Source organism: Triturus cristatus, chromosome 5_1 (assembly GCF_964204655.1).
Source record: "Triturus cristatus chromosome 5_1, aTriCri1.1, whole genome shotgun sequence".
NCBI lineage: Eukaryota > Metazoa > Chordata > Amphibia > Caudata > Salamandridae > Triturus > Triturus cristatus.
The window spans coordinates 361,660,822-361,680,076 of NC_140587.1; the positions used below are offsets into that span (position 1 = coordinate 361,660,822).

At 45.7% G+C, this 19,255-nt stretch overlaps 1 protein-coding gene across 1 annotated transcript in view; it reads left to right on the top strand.

Annotated features, from left to right (window-relative positions):
* SYBU (syntabulin) overlaps positions 1-19,255 on the top strand; it is a 208,833-nt gene that overhangs the window by 87,845 nt on the left and 101,733 nt on the right. Inside the window, exon 3 of the mRNA XM_085605080.1 lies at positions 9,470-9,667. Coding sequence (XP_085461206.1) covers positions 9,470-9,667 — 198 coding nt within the window. The remainder of the gene's footprint in view (positions 1-9,469; positions 9,668-19,255) is intronic.

Consider the following 19,255-nt stretch of genomic DNA (forward strand, 5'->3'; position numbering starts at 1 on the left):
GGAATTGTGGGAATCACTTTGGGAAAAAAGACATTTGGAAGCCGGTATGCCATGCCATGAGGGCATGGAGGAACTGTTGTGAAGTATATGAGTACTATATATAGAAACACACAGTAAGGGCCCATTCACAGGATGCACATAACTCATGAGGTGGTAACTTAATAGGTTTTCCCAACCATATGTGAACGCTTAATAATGTTTATTTGTGGGATTAAGTGGCAGCCCCGAGAGAAAGAGTGCCTACTTGCCGATCTAAATTGTGTGGGCAGTTGGTCCGGATCATGGCCGCCAAATGGGTTTTCTGATGGCAGAGCTGACTGTATAAACATAGTGCCAATATCGGCAACTGTTGTCACAACACACATAGGTACATAAATAAACCACACGACACATATGTAGGTGGAGAAATATTGCTGCAGGTTTATAAGCATAACCAATTATGCAAACATGGTGGGTTATCTTACGGGCGATCCGATCCCAGGGCAGGCAAACTCCTATGCCGCCTGCCCGTCTGATACGCCTGAATCACACAGTGGCAGTCGCCAATTGGTGCATACCAAACCTTGGGAGGGGCCAGCCCCTCCCATCAGTGGACCACCAGTCCACTTGTTTACTCACGTCCCCCCCGTAAGAGGTGGGCGGAGCGTATTATGGCAGCCCCCGGTTGCTCAGACCCACGACCGCCCGTAGGACTAACGGGGCGCCGTAGTTCTTCCAGGGGACAACTCTAGACATCCCTGGGTATCCTGGCTTAGCACCACGCTGTGCTGCTGCATCAAGTACCCCTTGGTATCTGCAGACTCTGGATCGCCCTGTAACTCCTCCTGCAACATAAAGTAACATGTTAGAAGCGTAACCCCCCCTCGTTTGTACCTCCGTCTGCTGGGTAAGCGGAGGGGCGGGCAAGGCGAGACGAGAGGGACAAGAGGGCGAGGAGGGGGCGGGGACAGCCTATATACCCCTGCCCCCTCTTCCTTCCGCCGGAAGATCCCTTGCCGGACGTCTTCCCTGGCCCAAGCCAGGAACTAGACCGGCTGCCCACAATGCCTTCATGCGGCACTAAGGCGGCCGTCCTTTTAGGGGGGTTGCTGCGCAACCCCCCCGGGCAGCCTTGCATAGTGCCAATATCGGCAACTGTAAATGAGGCTGTTAGTCCGCACTACGAAAGAAAAGAAGTCCAGTGGTGAGAAGCTGATGTGTGCCTGACCAGGCTTCCCTGTCAAACGAAAAATACCTCTCCCACCATAAATCAACCATCACTTTTTTTCATGACTTCTGAAGTCATATTTATTAACTCCGGGCTTATATTTCTTTTTTTGTATTTCTATTTTTTCTATTCATCAGCTTTTCTCCTTATCAGTGTTTTCAAAATACACCTTATTGACATTTCCACAAAAAATTGTAGACACATAAAACATTTTTTACAGAATACAGACATAACAAATCTTCTTGTTACGAAAAACTTAGTGCATAGCATAAATCAAGCTATTAAATGTGACATTCCACAACATACACAATTGACAAAGTACAATAAGTGACATAAAACATATAAAGAACAGAGAATCTTTGTCCTACAAGATACTAATGCATCAAAAGGGACCTAATCTGAGTTGGTCCTCAATTTCAAGAGACCTTCCAGGTCCTAGAGGAGTCAGAGTTCTAGTCAAGCCTCAAGATCTAAGCTTGTTTACTCAAGTCCAGACTTTGCACTGTTCTGTGCAATCATTCGAGTGTATGGGTGCTCTTGGCCTCCGAAGCACAATAGCCGACACGTTTCAACCTACATTCTGTCCATCAATTGTTGTTTTTGCATTTGTCACCCCGAGTGGAAAGGGTATGCCCAGACGTGGGTCCCTTGCTCTCCATGCCACTGGAAATCAAGCAAGCCTGGCTGAAGACGGCTGAAATGCCAGAAACCGGTCCTAGGATGCTTGTTTCCAGTCCAGGGAGGACCTGGCTTGGCAGTTCGGTCTGGACTGTTCCCATGAGGCACAGGGTCAAGACTGATTTGCATATGGCTGGGTTCAAACTGGAATGGCATGGTGAGCAAAAAAACGATGGATTTAGGCCCAGATCTCTGTACTGGGGTGAATGTATGACATTGTTCTGCATTCTGTCCATCAATTGTTGTTTTTGCATTTGTCACCCCGAGTGGAAAGGGTATGCCCAGACGTGGGTCCCTTGCTCTCCATGCCACTGGAAATCAAGCAAGCCTGGCTGAAGACGGCTGAAATGCCAGAAACCGGTCCTAGGATGCTTGTTTCCAGTCCAGGGAGGACCTGGCTTGGCAGTTCGGTCTGGACTGTTCCCATGAGGCACAGGGTCAAGACTGATTTGCATATGGCTGGGTTCAAACTGGAATGGCATGGTGAGCAAAAAAACGATGGATTTAGGCCCAGATCTCTGTACTGGGGTGAATGTATGACATTGTTCTGCATTCTGTCCATCAATTGTTGTTTTTGCATTTGTCACCCCGAGTGGAAAGGGTATGCCCAGACGTGGGTCCCTTGCTCTCCGTGCCACTGGAAATCAAGCAAGCCTGGCTGAAGACGGCTGAAATGCCAGAAACCGGTCCTAGGATGCTTGTTTCCAGTCCAGGGAGGACCTGGCTTGGCAGTTCGGTCTGGACTGTTCCCATGAGGCACAGGGTCAAGACTGATTTGCATATGGCTGGGTTCAAACTGGAATGGCATGGTGAGCAAAAAAACGATGGATTTAGGCCCAGATCTCTGTACTGGGGTGAATGTATGACATTGTTCTGCATTCTGTCCATCAATTGTTGTTTTTGCATTTGTCACCCCGAGTGGAAAGGGTATGCCCAGACGTGGGTCCCTTGCTCTCCATGCCACTGGAAATCAAGCAAGCCTGGCTGAAGACGGCTGAAATGCCAGAAACCGGTCCTAGGATGCTTGTTTCCAGTCCAGGGAGGACCTGGCTTGGCAGTTCGGTCTGGACTGTTCCCATGAGGCACAGGGTCAAGACTGATTTGCATATGGCTGGGTTCAAACTGGAATGGCATGGTGAGCAAAAAAACGATGGATTTAGGCCCAGATCTCTGTACTGGGGTGAATGTATGACATTGTTCTGCATTCTGTCCATCAATTGTTGTTTTTGCACGTTTCAACCTACAACATGGGACCAGGATTAAATTTAGATGAAGGTATTCATCGGGGCAGTTTTTAGGTCTCGGCTGCGAAGGCTGCGCTTGCGCAGTCTCGCTCCGAGATTTAATGACTTGGAGAAGAGGGGCTTGAACCCGCCCCTCTTCTCCCCTGTTCTCCATTGGCTGGCCTCTTGAATGCTGGCCAGCCATTGGAGAAGAGGTCAGTCATTCCTATTAGGCCCCGTCCTTTTCAGATCGGGGGGCGTGTTTTTTGCGAGAAGTCTCAGGAAGGAGACAACAGCAAAACACGCCCCCGAATCCGAAAAGGACGCTGCCTTTCTCCGAGGCATTTCTTCTTGACCTCGGAGAAAGGCAGTGGTGTGCCTTTTGCTCTGCCTTGTTTTTTAAAGAATCAGCTCACGTTTCTTCAAAAACACTGTGATGAGTGAGCGTAGGGCGTTGCGCTACAGGCGAACGTCTGGTGACGTCAAATCATCCCGTCCAAACTTCAGAGATTAGCCACGATCGAAGGAACATGGAACATCGACTATGTGACGAGTGAATGGAAGGTGAGCTGCGGAGCGTGAGGGCGTCCAAAATAGTTTGAAAAAAAAACAGAGCTCCACATGGCTGCAGCTGCGCGCTGCACTCAATGCTCGTTTTTGTAATGCTTCTGACGTAGCCCTCCCACCCCTATTTTTCTTTCTCACGATCTGTCTCCTGTCTATCTCTATTTCCTCTGCTTCTCTGTTTGTAAATATCTCTGCCCACCTCACCGTTACCTCTCGCTGCCTTCCCCTCTGCATCCTCCTCATCCCTAGATCTTCCAACCGCCCTCTCTTTCTGTCTCTCCTTCACCCTCTTCCCTCCCTCGCCCTCTCTTACACAGTCACCACATGCCTGTGTCTCGCGCCGTCTCACTGTCTCACACACTCCTGCTTGTTTCTCTGCCCCCTCTCCTTTTTCGTACCTCCTCTCTCAACACAAACCAAAAGTGCCTCCCAGCAGAGCACACGGGCATCCCAGCACTTTATGGCACGGATGGCGTTTTGAAAGTAGCAAGAACGTGTCTCGCAGGCACCCCGCCCCTCGAAAAACACCCAGAAAAGAAGCGTTAATCTGCCTTTTTTTCCTGTGGGGGTGCCAATCTTTGGCGCACAATACAGTTTAGAATAAGGGCGCTCCCCCCCCCTGTATAGTTTGTGCAGAGACCGGGGTTCTTTTATTCAACCCCCACTCTTTCGGCTGTGCCTAATTCTGTGCGTGTAGTCGGTCATGTGGGTGAGGTAATTCCTTCCTGCCCCTGAGGGCGGGTGCGAGGGGTGTGTGTGAAGTGGGAGGGGATCAGTCGCCCAGTTCGGGGGGGATAACAGAGAACTACCTTTTGGTGTGCGCGGTGCGGACTTAAGACAGCTGTTTTGTATGTGGGGTGGGGGCGGACTTCTGCTAATACCTTATTTTCGTCCTCCTGTAATGTCATGTCCCCCCAACCCCCCCTTCTCTGGAGGAGGGGTGCAGTAGCAGCTTCCGCATCTTCCCCTGTTGAGCGGCACCATCTAAGGGCTCTCGCGGCTGCACATATCCCGTGCGTTGCACATCTTCCCTGTCACGCCCCCCCGTACTGCCCCATAGAGCTCCTGGCCCCTCTTGCTCAATGGATGGGAGAGAACTGCTCTTCCCTACTTTTGAGTGAATTTTGCGTGCTGTCGAGGGTCACTTTACGTGGGCTTGTGTGTGTGCAGAATATCTGTGCTATGCACAGTTTTAACCTTTAAGCTTTTTTGAATCCTCCATCCAACATTGTTGTACCATAGAGCTGTTCCTTGTAATATGTAATACTCTCATTTGTCTTCGTGTGTGTTTGCATTGTGTCTGTGTGGGCACTCATCTATACAGATTAGTGTGTTTGTACGGATGTGTGTGTATGTGTTCATGCCTATTCATGTCTGTGTGCGTGTGTGTGCCTATTCACTCGCGGGTGCGTGTTTGTGTGTGCCTCTTCATTCGTATGAGTTTCCAGAGTGTGGGCATTGTGTTTGTGTGGGCACTCATCTATGCATATTAGTGTGTTCGTAAGGATGTGTGTATATGCGTCTGTGCCTATTTGTGTGTGTGTTGTATGTGCCTATTCCCACGCGGGTGTGCATGTCTGTGGTGTGTGTGCCTATTCATTTGTGTGTGTTTGCCTGAGTGAATGCGTTGTGTTTATTTCTATGTGCGCCGCAATCATCAATGCAGATTAGTGTGTTTGAAAGGATGTGTGTGTTTATTTTCTATATGTGTGTAGTTACCTATATGCGTGCCTGCGTTTGCACAGCCAAAATGCATTTTTGTTTGTGTCTGCACTAGTCTTTATATACAAGTGTGTTTTTAAGGCATCGCGTGAATAAATGTGTCTTTTCAACGCCTGTGTGTGTATATGTGTAAGATTGTGTATTTGTTAGGGCTACACTGAAATAAACATGTATGGAACTTGCCGACAATGAAAAATACGACACTTACTCCCCAAGCCTTGTTTACTCATAATGTTCCTTTCAACAGTGTCATTTTGTGCCTACAGATACCCACTTCGACGTGCTCCTGCCACGCATGGCATTCAGACTTTGTAGGTGTAGTAAGCCTGTCGTATTTAGCCCTCCCCTGCTGCACGTCAGCGTAGAGTGAAATTTCCCCGTGGCCACAGATCACCTTTTTGGCCCACTGACAGCCACTGCGAGAAACTCTCTTTGCTTTCAGCCTCAACTCTGGATCTCTTAATTGTTGCTGTTATAAACACCTGGAGGCGACTTGTTTCAAAGCATGCACTACACAAGAGTAAAAAGCTGAACAAAAAATAAAAAATGAGTGCCGGTGAGTGCCACCTGCAACCACCGGTTCACGTTTACCGGTGTGTGTGTGTGGTGTCAGTGTTATGCCGTTATGTGTGCTGCGGAATGCACGCATGCATTGTGGTTGTGTTAACTATTGTGTTAGGATTATTTTGGATATAGAAATGTGTTTAAGCGTTGACCGCGGTTCCTTATGCCAACGAAGGTGCACTCATATGCAGAAATGTGTGTTTGTTGAAGTTTGAGTGCGTTTCTTGTGCGTGCTTGTGAGGCTGTAAGAAAATAAAGCTTTATTAAAGATAATAAAAACCCTAATGTGTATCCGTGCTTTGCGGCGAATGGCTATACCGGTTGTGTTTGTGTATTTAGAGCAGACGATTGTCACACCATCATAAACACCTTTTAATAACTCTGTGTGTGTGTGTAGGTGGCTCTGTGGGTGGCTCTATTTGTGTGTGGGTTGCTCTATGTGAGTGGCTCTCTGTGGGTGGCTCTGTGTGTGTGGGTGTGGGTGGCTCTATTTGTGTGTGTGGCTCTGTGTGTGGGTGCAAATGCAATAGGTCTCGCATTTGAGAGTGATTAAGCTATTGACATTGTAAATAACAATGCTGTTTCTTTAAATGTTTTAAAAACAAGAACATAAACAAAAATAATGTCATGAGCAATGCCAATAGCTCTAACTTTAACAATGCCGAGACCATTGCATTGTAAATGCTTGTTATTTTTGCAAGTAGGACATCACAGCTTTCCACTTTTTACTGTTGGTCTGAGCCCGAAGAGTCCCAGAGTTGGTAAATAGAAACAGTTGTCTCAGTCCTGTATTCTTCCAAGTTCACTAATCGGGGTCACTTTCTTTTCGGCTGGTGCATATTTTCTAGAATCCTGGCTGTCTCCCGGGCTCACTGAGTCTCCGCACAGTCTTCTGTTCACTGCAATAGACGGAAAAAGCCGGTCATGGCCTAACCATGGCCAGGATGCACATAACTCATGGGGTGGTAACTTCATAGGTTTTCCCAACCATATGTGAACGCTTAATAATGTTTATTTGTGGGATTACATGGCAACCCCAAGAGAAAGAGTGCCTACTTGCCGATCTAAATTGTGTGGGCTGTTGGTCCGGATCATGGCCGCCAAATGGGTTTTCTGATGGCAGAGCTAACTGTATAAACATGAACATTGCTCCCCACCACCCTCTAAATTGGATAGCAGTACAAAGAACAAGATGGCTAGCACACCCAGTGTTTTGGGACAGAAATACCCTTACCACACTCCTGTAAATGAGTTTTTAGTCTGGACTACGGAACAAAAGAAGTCCAGTGGTGAGAAGCTGATGTGTGCCTGACCAGGCTTCCATGGCTTCAAATAAGCTAAACTGGAGCCGTTAATAAAGAGAAAAAATTTCAAGAGAAAATCTACGAACGGTAGAAAGTGCACTTCACAAGCTAACACGCAATGCAAGGTTTCCAGATCATTCTGTTTTTTTCTTGTGGTTGGGTCTCATGTTGTGGATGAAGTGGTGTAAACAAACAACAGGAGGATACCCGTAGACCCAGTTGAGACCTCGGTAGTTAGTATACCTATATAATATAACAACGTCTCAACGGGTAATGACAAAAGACAATTTGAAAAACATGCACAATATTTGCAGGAAGGAAGAGACAGGGAGGTATTAATGGTTATTGCAACAAATGCACAGAGCGGTTTATATTTGGAAACAGAATAAACAAAATCAATGGAGGCACTATATTACAATAGATGTACATGTAACCTGTAAAAACTTGTGCATATTGGTGCTCATGAAGAAAACAAGGTGAGCGGCGCAGGTGACTAGTGGGACAGTGAAAAAACAGCGCAAAAGAATTAGAAAAGGAAACATACAAGGATTATTTAGCCATCTCTAATGGTTCAAATTCATTTCAAAGAGTTTCGATAATTAGCTGAACCATAGAGGGTGCGCCAACAATTGCGCTGGGTGGTTGACGGCTTTTCGACGTGTGTTTAGTTCAGGTCATCTTTAGGACCAGGTTACGGATATAGATAAAGTGCTTCGACAAGTGGTGGCACTGCAAAGGGAATCACTGTCTTGAGTAGTGATAACAGATTCTCACACTGTCCATGTTTTGTTGCCATGAAGCTTATGAGAGTGGATAAACTTCTACATACCACACGATCTTGTAGCAAGTGGAAATCAATACTGTTTGCACATCTGGCCAATGAATGAGATGTGTGTAAGGGATTGTAGATCACCTAACACAGTCTCAGTTTGATCTCCCTTTGCATGCTTGATGCTGTAACTGAGTTCGAATGTGCCTGGTACCTTTAAAGTCAGAGGGCCGTGATTGTGTAACTAATGATACATTTCAATATACATTAATTTCAATCAGTGTGCTCAATGTCCAACTTTAAGTTAGAATGTTTAATCTTCAAGCCCTCAGCTTATCATACCATTCCAGCGGCCAAGAATGCCAGAGCGGCTATAGAGAAATCTGGTCAAATTAAATATGGAGTCTACTAACCTAGAGTCGTACAGAAAAAAATACTACACTTTTCCTTGAGGTTACCGAATCCATCATATTGGAAAGCTCCAATTACTTTGAATCAGAGAGGTACTATGCAGGTCCAAGATGGTCAGACCCAGTTTAAGGATTCAAGATGGCCACCGACTATATAAATGAGGTACATTTCGATTCCTTTATGTAAATGCATTTCACGTGGTTATTCTGAAAATCTAGTTTGATCTGACCCAGCTAGACTGCCATTAGACTCCAGATTTATAGGAAGATCAATTACTTTGGCCCTAAAATAAATAGCTGCATAGTACCCTAGACAACCATAAAGTTCCTTTTAATATGTGAAATTTTGCACATACACTTTTGCAGGAAATTAAAGGTCATTTTTTTCTTCAGGACTCAGAAGCTGACCATTTACTGTGGGTTGTAAGACCTGGATTATGGCTTTTCTGACTAATGAAGGAGAAATCATTTATAACCAGGGAACAGGATATTCAGTTTAAGGCCACTATACTATCTTCTAGGTTCTAAAAACAAACTGATTTTTTCAAATTCCGGAGCTCTCCATGAAAAATTGAGTCTTACTTTCCAGGAAGTCTGCTGTCTTACTCTCCCCACATCCCCTTGTGGGCTTGTTTACCAAATTGCTGTGTTACAAAGCTGCTCCTTTTTCACTTCTGTTTCCTAATCACTGGAATAACCATATTGCATTCTGCTTTTTTAACTATGATGCAACCTCACTTTGGGATTTCGTTCTACTCGGAATCCTGTATCCACCATAATTATTTGGTGTTCATCTGTGCCTTTTTCAAGAGTGTTTTTTCTTTCAGCACTGTTGATTAATATTGACAGTCCATATGTGCTAATTAAGTGTATCTGCATACTGAAGTGGTGAACCACTTATCTAGCTCTGATATTATTGTTTTTTATGCAAAGGACTGTGATTTATTATTGTTGCAAGAATGTACCGTTTCCCCTCTCAAATGAATGATGATCATTTCAAGCAAGTCTGCTTTTTGTTATTTCAGATGACACAGGATGTCCCAGCAGCCAGTCTGTGTCCCCAGTCAAGACTCCTTCTGAAGCCGGTAACAGTCCCATCGGTTTTCACACCGTCAGCGAGGAAGAATATGCCAGGAGAAAGCTGAGCCCTGCAAGCTCTGCCGATGGAAGTGCGCAGTCTGGTCGGCACAAGAAAGAACAGAAGACATGCCTTGCGAAGCCAGGTACCCACGTAACCCGGAATATTTACTCATCTGGACAGCATGCCCGTAATGTTGGTTCACAGCTTGGTTTTAGCCAGTCCTGAAACATGAACTTTTCCATGTAGTCTTCAACTAGAGAAACTCATGCTGGAAGAGTGGTCAGTGTTAGCTACACCTAGGCCATTCCTTACATCCAAATGGACTTCCACATCAATAGGCTTCATTGCGAGTGGCCCATAATGTCAATGGAGCTGCTAACCTGAGTTACTAGACCCATCAGAATTATAACTTACGTGGGAATACTGCAGCTCCATCGGTTTGACCCGGAAATTTCATCTGCTGCACGGAGACGAAGTTTCAGGGTGAAATACTGGGAAAAGGCAAGGAAGAATCAACATAGTAAATTTTATTCGCGCGCAATTTTCTCCAAAAATTCTTGTCATCGCCATTATTCTCTCCATTCCACGATTACTGGGACCCAGTAATGGTAATTCCAGAGAAGGGAATAAAAGGGGATTATTACGGGCCACTCTTAGGGGCTCATTACGATGGCGTAACGATCCTGTTACTCCATTGTAACGAGAAATACCCCCTGCCATATTAAGAAGGCGGTGGGTATCGCGGCGTACGCAAAGTCCATACGCTGCTTTTCCGCCAGTCGGCAATCGTTACGATTGCCGGCTGGGCGGAGCTGGGCCAGTAATATGGTGGCAGTGCCTAGCAAGCACCGCCAGCCATATGATGATGTGGGTGTTTTCAAGGCCTTTCCATGGCGGCGATGCTGCCATGGAAAGTCTGGCGGGGATTGGTATTGGGGCCCCGTTGACAGCCCCTGGCGGTGTAGGGGGATGCACTTGGGAGGTACCCATGGTACCCCCCTACAGTTCTCTGCACCAGTTTGCAGGCACTGCGTGGTGCCTGCCACATGGTGCAGGGAAATGTTGTGGATGCCCTTTTACCATTGCGGACCGGGCTGCAGCCAGCAGCACCATCTGCAATGGTAAAAGGGCAGGATGCGCCTGCCAGTATGGCTGGCGCATCCTATTTGGGCCGGTGGGACCGCCGCACGTCGGTCCCATCCCCGTTATGATGGTGGGGCGGACTGATGTCCGCCCGCCATCATTATGAGCCCCTTAATTAGGACCGTGATGCATGTGATTTGCTAAGTATGGTGCTCTCAATTGACCAAGGTGATGTGTCAGTGCTTATAAAATTACGGGACAAAATACGGGAAAAGAGCTGAAGCAATTGGTGCTGAGGGCGATTTCTCCTTACCGTAAAATACGCAAATCAGCAGCGTATCAACATATCTTCTGATTTCTTCGGATATCCCTACATGGCATCATGTCAGCTTGTAGATCACACAATCACGGACTTTTTATGCACCCGGTTCGTACCACGGTGCTTTTGAGTGGGCGATGCCGTGGCAGCGCGGTGTGTACCCATCAGCAACATGTGGAGTGCCTGAGGGCCCACGGAACACGAGGCTCCGTTCCTGTCCGCGGAAACACCGCGCAGTTCCGCGGAATGGTGCGGGTCAGGCAGAGATTCGTGTTGCTTTCAATAATATCGAATTTTAGAAACTATTCTCGGTTCAGAGTGAACATTTTCTGACAGCAGTGACGATTCCCCACAACCCCCTTACTGCCACCCCCAAGGAAAATGATGTCAAAAACTCCAGTTCAATAAGAGCCACAAATTACTGAAAAATAGGTTTTCAAATGATAACTTTGACAGAATGAATCATGAATGTTTTATTTTTCTCAGCAATACGTCGTGGTAAAAGGCCAGAACAGCAGGCCAATGAGTGCTGCCCAGAACAGAAAACCACAGAATACCCGCCCTGGGCGGATCCGTCTGCATCCCTCGTGCTGCCTGCGGCCTGCTGACATTTCTTCTCGGAATCATTTGATAGTTCACCAAGCCCGGCTGAGTCTCCCTGAGCCGCAAGTGCAGTCTGCAAAGAGCAGCCCTGGAAAGCTGCTCAAACCAGCAGGCTGCTTCCTCTCGGTGCGGTATCCTTATCTTTATATATATCACTCTTCTGTCTCTCTCCCTCTTCTTCACTCCTCTCCATCGCTGATGCTTTCTCTCACCTCCCCTCCCTCCCTCTCTCTAGAATCACATCTCTCTAGAAACACATTAATCCCGTGGAACTGGGGAAAGTGACATCAAGAGGGGTCCTGGCTGTCAAAACCGGCCTCTAAGGGTCCATCGGGGAAATGGCCGGTGGAATAGATGGCTTGTCTGGCCAGGATATGGGGGATTTAACGCTCAGAGCACCGGTTTCATAATCAGGAAGAGGAATAGTGGGCATCAAATCAATGCAAAATGGTCCTGTAAGCAGGAAATTGTACCTATTTAATGCTATTGCCCTCAGCAGAAAAAAACTAGCGCGCATTCTTTTTTAATGTTTTTTTTTTGTTTCTCAACATGTTTGACAGTGAGCAAGGCCCCATTATGGGTGTGCCTGGCATTACACCGGAGAGGAAATAAATGAGCGTAACCGACTTGAAAGGAATCGCAAACCAGCACCCCTTTTCATTTCTTTCCACGTGAAAAAATCCTTCCCAAAAGTTTAATAGCCAAGTTAAGTGCATAGCACATTCAAAAGTCTTGTAAAGTGGTTATTAATGGCAAGGCAGTAACACACCTTTAACTGCGAAGTTACTGTTTTGTGTACATTCTTTACGTCTACTTACACATTAACTCTGTGCAGGTTTTCAATTGGGCTCATCCGTTGTGTATGTTCGTTTCCATCATTTCTTCTTTCTCATCACCTAAAGGTATACTCTTTATTATTCACCGGCTTTTTTATTATTATTCCACTTCCCACTGACGCCTCCTCATCCTCGTGCACTCTCTGACACTGAGAAGTGATATCCCTAGTGGGTGCGGAACGTAAAAGCATAGAAGTAATGGCAGCTTTGGTGTAAGAAGTAATATACACTATTAGCTCATAGAAGAAGCAGAAAACTAAAAGCAACCACCAAGCACATCCATGGCTAAACTAACTCCATTACAAAGAGAAATAACAGAAATAATAATACCATGGACAGAGACCGGGATCCTTTTGAACCAAGATAGATTTCAGTAGACCGCATTATCAAAGTAGCATCCTTTACTACTCTCCAAGGATCCTGCATAGAATGGACTTACGTTTTAGTAGAAGCAAATACCATTTAGATAGAAATATTGTACAGTAGGATGCGCTTTTGTTTTAGTACATAGGACATTAGATCAATGTGGTACTAAATGGTATGTGTTAGCAAGCTGTTGTATGAAGAGCGGGGACAGAGACAGCAATTAAAGAACTCAATACCGTACAACACAAATCACCTACAATAAGACAGTGTAGCAAGCAGCTCCTAGTTGAAGGTTGGTAAAAACAAATTGACTTATTTGCGCTATTAGATAATTCTTTAAGTTTCAAGAGGCAGATTTTTAGTTTGTTTTGTTTCCAACTCCTTTAGTTTTGGATTGATTGGTTCTGATAATCCGTAAGAGAGTTCCAGTGTGTGGTTCCAAGAACGTGGAAGGACCAGAAACAGGACAATGCTCACAGCACTGTTGTTGAGGTTATGATATTATAGGAACTGGGCTATGGTTGAAGTGGATGAAACCCTGCTCAAGCATAACCACAATTGTTGTCAGGATGAAAAACAAGCAAACCGCAAATCAACCTGTGCCTATCCCTCTGGTAGCTTGGAACAAAAGCAGTCGTCATGCTTAACTTAAGGCAACGTGTAAAGTTTTTAAGCAGCACTTCAAACAGTAAAACAGTGAAAATACAATACAAGAAAAGGTGCACACCAATATAGGCAAATAGAAAAAAAGTAATACATTATTTGAGACCAAAACATCAAGAATCCTACCAGTAGAACTGGAGATTTGCAATTTTAAAGATTTAAGGTAAGTATATCACCTAAAAGTACAAAGCGCCACTTACAGTTATCTGGTCAGTCGGGACCGGGTGTAAGTCACAAGTTCATACAGACCACGAGGGAGCGTGGGCTGGATACAGGAACCAGGTTAGTCCCTCTGAAAGAGTTACCTTCGAAAGTTCAGCACAAAGAGTTCCGTGCGCACCGTAGTGTTCGTGAGGAGCAGTGAGAGCATCGCAGATGGTCGTTGCTGTACACGAATAGAAGGCTGGACATCGTAGACGGATATAGCTGCAGCAGGAAGATCAGTCGAGGCAGTCACCATGGGCTGTTGAAGCTGTAGCATGAAGTTCAGATCTTGAGTTGCCAGGCGTCACTGGTAGACGATGTGTCACAAAGAGTCAGGTACACATCAGCTTCTTAATGGCGGGCAGCAAGATCATGGCATGGACAGGCCAGGTTCAACCAATGCCACACCAAGCATCCAGGACCTAGGGGCACCACTTGGGGATTAGGAACTCACTCCAACAGCAGGTCCAGTAGCGGGTACAGGAAACAGGTCTGCTCGGCAAATGCAGGGAGGCCTCTGGAGCTTGTTATGTCCCTTGTAGCTCAGAACAGGAGGTCAGTGATCTGACCTTTGGAGTAACTTCAGCTTGAAATGAACGATGAAGGTCCAGTCTCATTCTCAACAAGTAGACAGCAGACAGCACACCAGTAAAGTAGCAGGGGAGCTGAGTAGAAGTCTGTCTGGCAGCAGAGATGTAACTCAGTCCTTCTGAGTCTTCCACCGGTACACCAGTGTACTGAAGAGTTGGGCCTAATGGACAAATATTTATATTTGGTGTCAGCTTTGAAGTAGGAAAAGGTTCTGGAGGTTTCCACCGAGAGGTCTTTGGAATTTCCTGCCTCCCTGCCCTGGTCTAGGCTTGTCTGGGGTCACAAAGGATTGGTGTGAAACCCTTTATGAGTGTGCTGAGGCAGAGGCTTTGTAATGTGTATGTGTGGTAGGTGACAACTCTTCAACCCTATCAAGTCAGAGATGGCCCATCCTGCCAATATCTATTCCCCTTTTGCCACACTGTCTGGGAGAAATACACAAAGACCAAATGCAAGATACACCTAGTCAAGTGACCCAGTATACAGACTGCAGGTACCAAAAGGTTTGGACAAGAAAATGGTAACTTTCTAAAAGTGGTATTTTCAGAACTCTGACTTGAAATCGAACTTTACCATTCAAGAGTGTTTAAATCACAGTTTTCTAGACACCAAATTTGATATTCCTACCTGCCCCCAATTGGATGTTATCACTTAATAAATGCAGTAAGGCAACCCAATGTTATCCTATGGGAGAGGTAGGCCTTGCTGTACTGAAAATTAATTTAAGAGTTTTCACTACCAGGACATGTAAAACTTAAAAGTACATATCCAACTTTTTAAATACACGGCACCCTACTCTCTGGATGCTTAGGCCCTACTCTAAGAGTCGTCGTCTAAGAGTGACATATACATATTAAAAACTGCACACACAGGCTGCAATGGCAGACCTTAGACATGTTTAAAAGGCTACTTAAGTTGGTGGCACAATTGGTTAGTATGGGAGCAGGACCTGGGACAACCACTCACAGACAATCAGTGGCACGTCTGTTGCGAGTAAACATGCAAAGTCTCCTTTAATCACAAACACAAAATATTTCATTACAAGTTTTTACGTTGAACTTACATTACTCCTGCTAGGGTGCACCGAATGGATTCTACACGCCTGCAAACTTGCCCCAGATGTAACACTCTAATGGCAGATTTTGCAAACATGACATGGACATGCAACAAGGTGGCCCAATTTTGGACAGGGGTGTTTAATGAACTACCTCGCATGACAGACATGAGCAGGTCTCCTTCACCCCTACAGGCATTACTAAGATGCGTACAAGACATTCCTAAATCCTCCCGTCACTTCAGCGTGTTAGCGTTATTGCTGACGAAGCGTGAGGTAGCATTACACTAGGGGAGTAAACATCCACAGACGTAAAAAGGCTGGATTTCAGCATGTCATACTGCAACACTAATAGTGATCTTCATGCTCAATTGCAACCTCCAGTGTCCAGACCACTTGACATATGGCAACCCTTCAGTTCATATTCACTGGCACAAACTTCAGTGAGCCCACAGACAGAGCATACTGCCCATGCAGGAACACCACGGGATGAATATTAGAGTTCCTATTACTCTGTGTATAATAACTGTGTAATAGAAAAACTTTTGCGTACTTGCTATCAATACAGGACAGAAGATGTTATATAAACTACCTTGAAACATGTGGACTTATTTTACCATTATATATATATGTGAAAATTATAAATAAAGCTTTAAAAAAAAATGTTGGGGGCACAATAAGTGCTGCAGGCCCAACAGTAGCATTTAATTTACAGGCCCTGGTACATGTAGCACCACTTTACTTTACAAGTGCATTAAATGTGCCAATTGGATGCAAGGCATTTTGACAATGTTTAAAGGAGAGAGAACCAGCACAGGATGTGCCTTGTTTCTGGTCCCAGAGAGCAGAGGCTCTCTACCCAGGGGTCCTGAAACATGTCTGGGGGTGGCTGGCTGCCTGTAGCCAGTCAGAGACCATGCCAGGGTTGGTAGGTTTTCAGTCGGCACCACTGAGGGGCCCTCTGAGATCACGGTACAAACAATCACACACTGGCATCATTGAGAGGAACAGTTTGGTACCAAACGCTCCTGTGTTCAGTGAAGCCATCATGGTACTATGGAGCTCGAGTTGTCGAGTTTCCAGCCCATGTACTCTCTATGGCTTCACCGGCACTTACAATATTAAGCAATGGACCCTAATATTGTAGGGGCATATCTGCTCATGCAGATATTTCCTCACCTGTGGTATAGTGCACACTGCCTTAGGGCTGTAAGGCAAGCTAGAGGGGTGACTTTCCTAAACCTCCAGGCAGTGCTGGCTGGCATGGCCATGTCGACTCTCCCTCCCAGGAGCATGCAAGCTGCAAGGGCAGTGGCATAGTCCCAGAGAGGGGGGTCCCAAGGAACCCTCGTCAGCTCCTAGGCCCCAGGTACCCAGGGTACCATTAACTAGGGACTTACAGGGGGCAGAAGTACCAACTGTGGACATATTTTGTGGAAGAAGACCTGGCACAGGGGACCTGGTTGGCAGGGACCTGTGCCATACAATTGAAACCACATCAAAACCAGGCAAAAAGTGGGGTTTTATCATGCAAAAAGAGGCACTTTCTCACAGCTATGTTTTGACTTTTGAACTGTTTTAATACTGCTAAATACTTTACATGTTTTCCTATGTTAAGCCTTTCTGTTCTGTACCATAGCTACCCAGGGTGTGAACCAAAGTTTAAATTATTAAAAGTGTGGTTTACCTTAAAAAGCTCGTGGTATTATTTCTTATGGTGGATCCACATCCACACTGATTGATATCCCACTTGAACAAAGTGAGAGGGTTTTTCTGTATGCAAATTGCCTTCTCCATTGTGCACAAAATTCTACTTCTGCCACAACAATGGGGCATGTGCAGCAATCACACCATCCACCGCACCCAATCAGATTTAACTCCCTCAGCGCTCCAATTACCTGCTCTTGTCTCAGAATGACATTGCAGGGAAGAGTAGAAGAACCTAATGGTATTTTGGAAGTGGTTCTGTTCCCATCACCAAGAATAGTATTAAAGGGGTTGTCTACTGAATGATGTCACAATAGATCCCAAAACCCAAGCTGACATCATCAAACAAAGCAGCATTCTTGAATGTCTATTGTTGGTGATTGTTAGCGATGCAGAAGTTTGCTCAAAGAATGTCGTTTGTCCTGACGCATGCTACAGCTCTGCCAGCCTTGCAAGTTATCGATGTATTTTTCATTGATGTACCACAGGTTCAAGTACTGTTGACCAAATAAAATCAACATACAAGATCTCTTCTGTGAGAGAAAGTCATGTGAGGGACAGGTAATCCAGTGAGATGAAAATCTACTTTAATAGCATTTCAGTTAGATAGAAATTGTGGACATGCGTTATGTTGATAGAACTGGTAGTCAAGTTTTATGTAGATCAAATGCCCGGAGTGGGAGTCAGCAGCCATGGATGAAGCTGATGTTCTGCAAATAAACAGAATCATGATATCTAGGACTAGCAACGGAAACCTGCTGTCTGCAGACAAAAGTGATCATCGGTTGTATGCGACCAGGAATGGAAGTCCAGTGTCTCCAATCGGCATGAGAAGCATGGTGTCTACTTTTAGTAACAGAGGCTAGCTCTGGTGCCCGTATGGCGGCCTGGCAAATCCATTTAGATCCCTGACCCTGTATCGCCTCCTGGAAGGCCTAATGCCAGCCTGGAGCCTTCACCTTCTCCTCCTGCTCTAACCTGGGTTAATGAACTTCTTCCCAATTGGTCAGACAGCTGCTAGCATTATTTTAGATGCGTCCTTTTCCTTCAGAAGGCTTCCACAATGGTACCTGATACGATGTGTTTCCACTCATACTCTACTAGTACAATTGGTAAGCCTGAGGTCAACGGAGGGGTATTGTAACACCTTTCGGTTGAAATACAGTCAAAGCTCAGGCGCTATGGTAGCTGACACTGCCCGGTCAGGCAGTGCTACCAAATGATTTCGATTGAACCGGCTTTGCCTAAACTCATAAATTAGAAGATGCAATGATTAGTGAAGGTAATGTATTTGAATCCCCAAAAGCCATCACATGACGTAGATCTACAGAATGTTCCGAATGTTTGATCTAACCCGTTCTGCGTGCTTGTTTCGCTGGTGGCCGTACATGAGTCATGTATTCAGCATCCCGGCTCCCTTTATTCACTTGCTATCAATGCAGTTCAAACATCTGCAGTGCCAGCATAATGCCTCTGTGTCTGCTGTTCAGACACAATCGCAGATGATGCTGCACAGAACCCTGCTCACTGAAAGGGGAGATCGTCACATGGGCTCTTCCATTGTCCTACTTATAATAAGAGGGAAGGGTGTCCCTGGCACTGTGGGAACTGCAATTCATGAACCTGGTCAGAGTTTAACATTTTCGATCAACTTTTCTTAATTAAATCACATATGTCTTTGAGTCCAAGTCGACCAGTCATAACTCAAAATGCTAAAGTCAAATCAGCAGCATCATTGCCATTTCCACTCACCATATTTCGTCTCACCCTTCATAACCTGATAAGTGAAAATCAACAACCACCACACAGCTATTAAACTAGTCACCCCAACATATATGATTCCCCCTTCACTCCGCAGACACGGCCTGGTATGCAGTGACCCTCACAAACTGAATATCCTATGCTCAGAACTCATGCTAGAAAACTCCAAAGAATCCCATGGCCCAAAGAACAACACAGCTTCGAAAATTGTGTTATAAATGCACATTCAGCTCCATCTCTACCTTTTGACCTGCCAAAGTCTAATCGGTCCCATCATCTGTCACCACCATCCGCAAAAAGCACTGTGATTTCTGGGTAATCCACCATCCGTGTGCGTTACTCTTGTGATGTAGCATGCTCATGTGAGTGGGTTTGGGAGCAGTCAGCGCACAAACAGAGACGGGTGTGCTTCAAGTTGTACTTGCAGCCACCCATCTTCCCTCTTTCAATCAGCGCCCTCCACTCCTCAGAGGTACGCTGGTCTGTCGTTACAATGCCACCCGCCCGACAGCCATTGCAACCAAGATTCTTGTCCACTAGAAA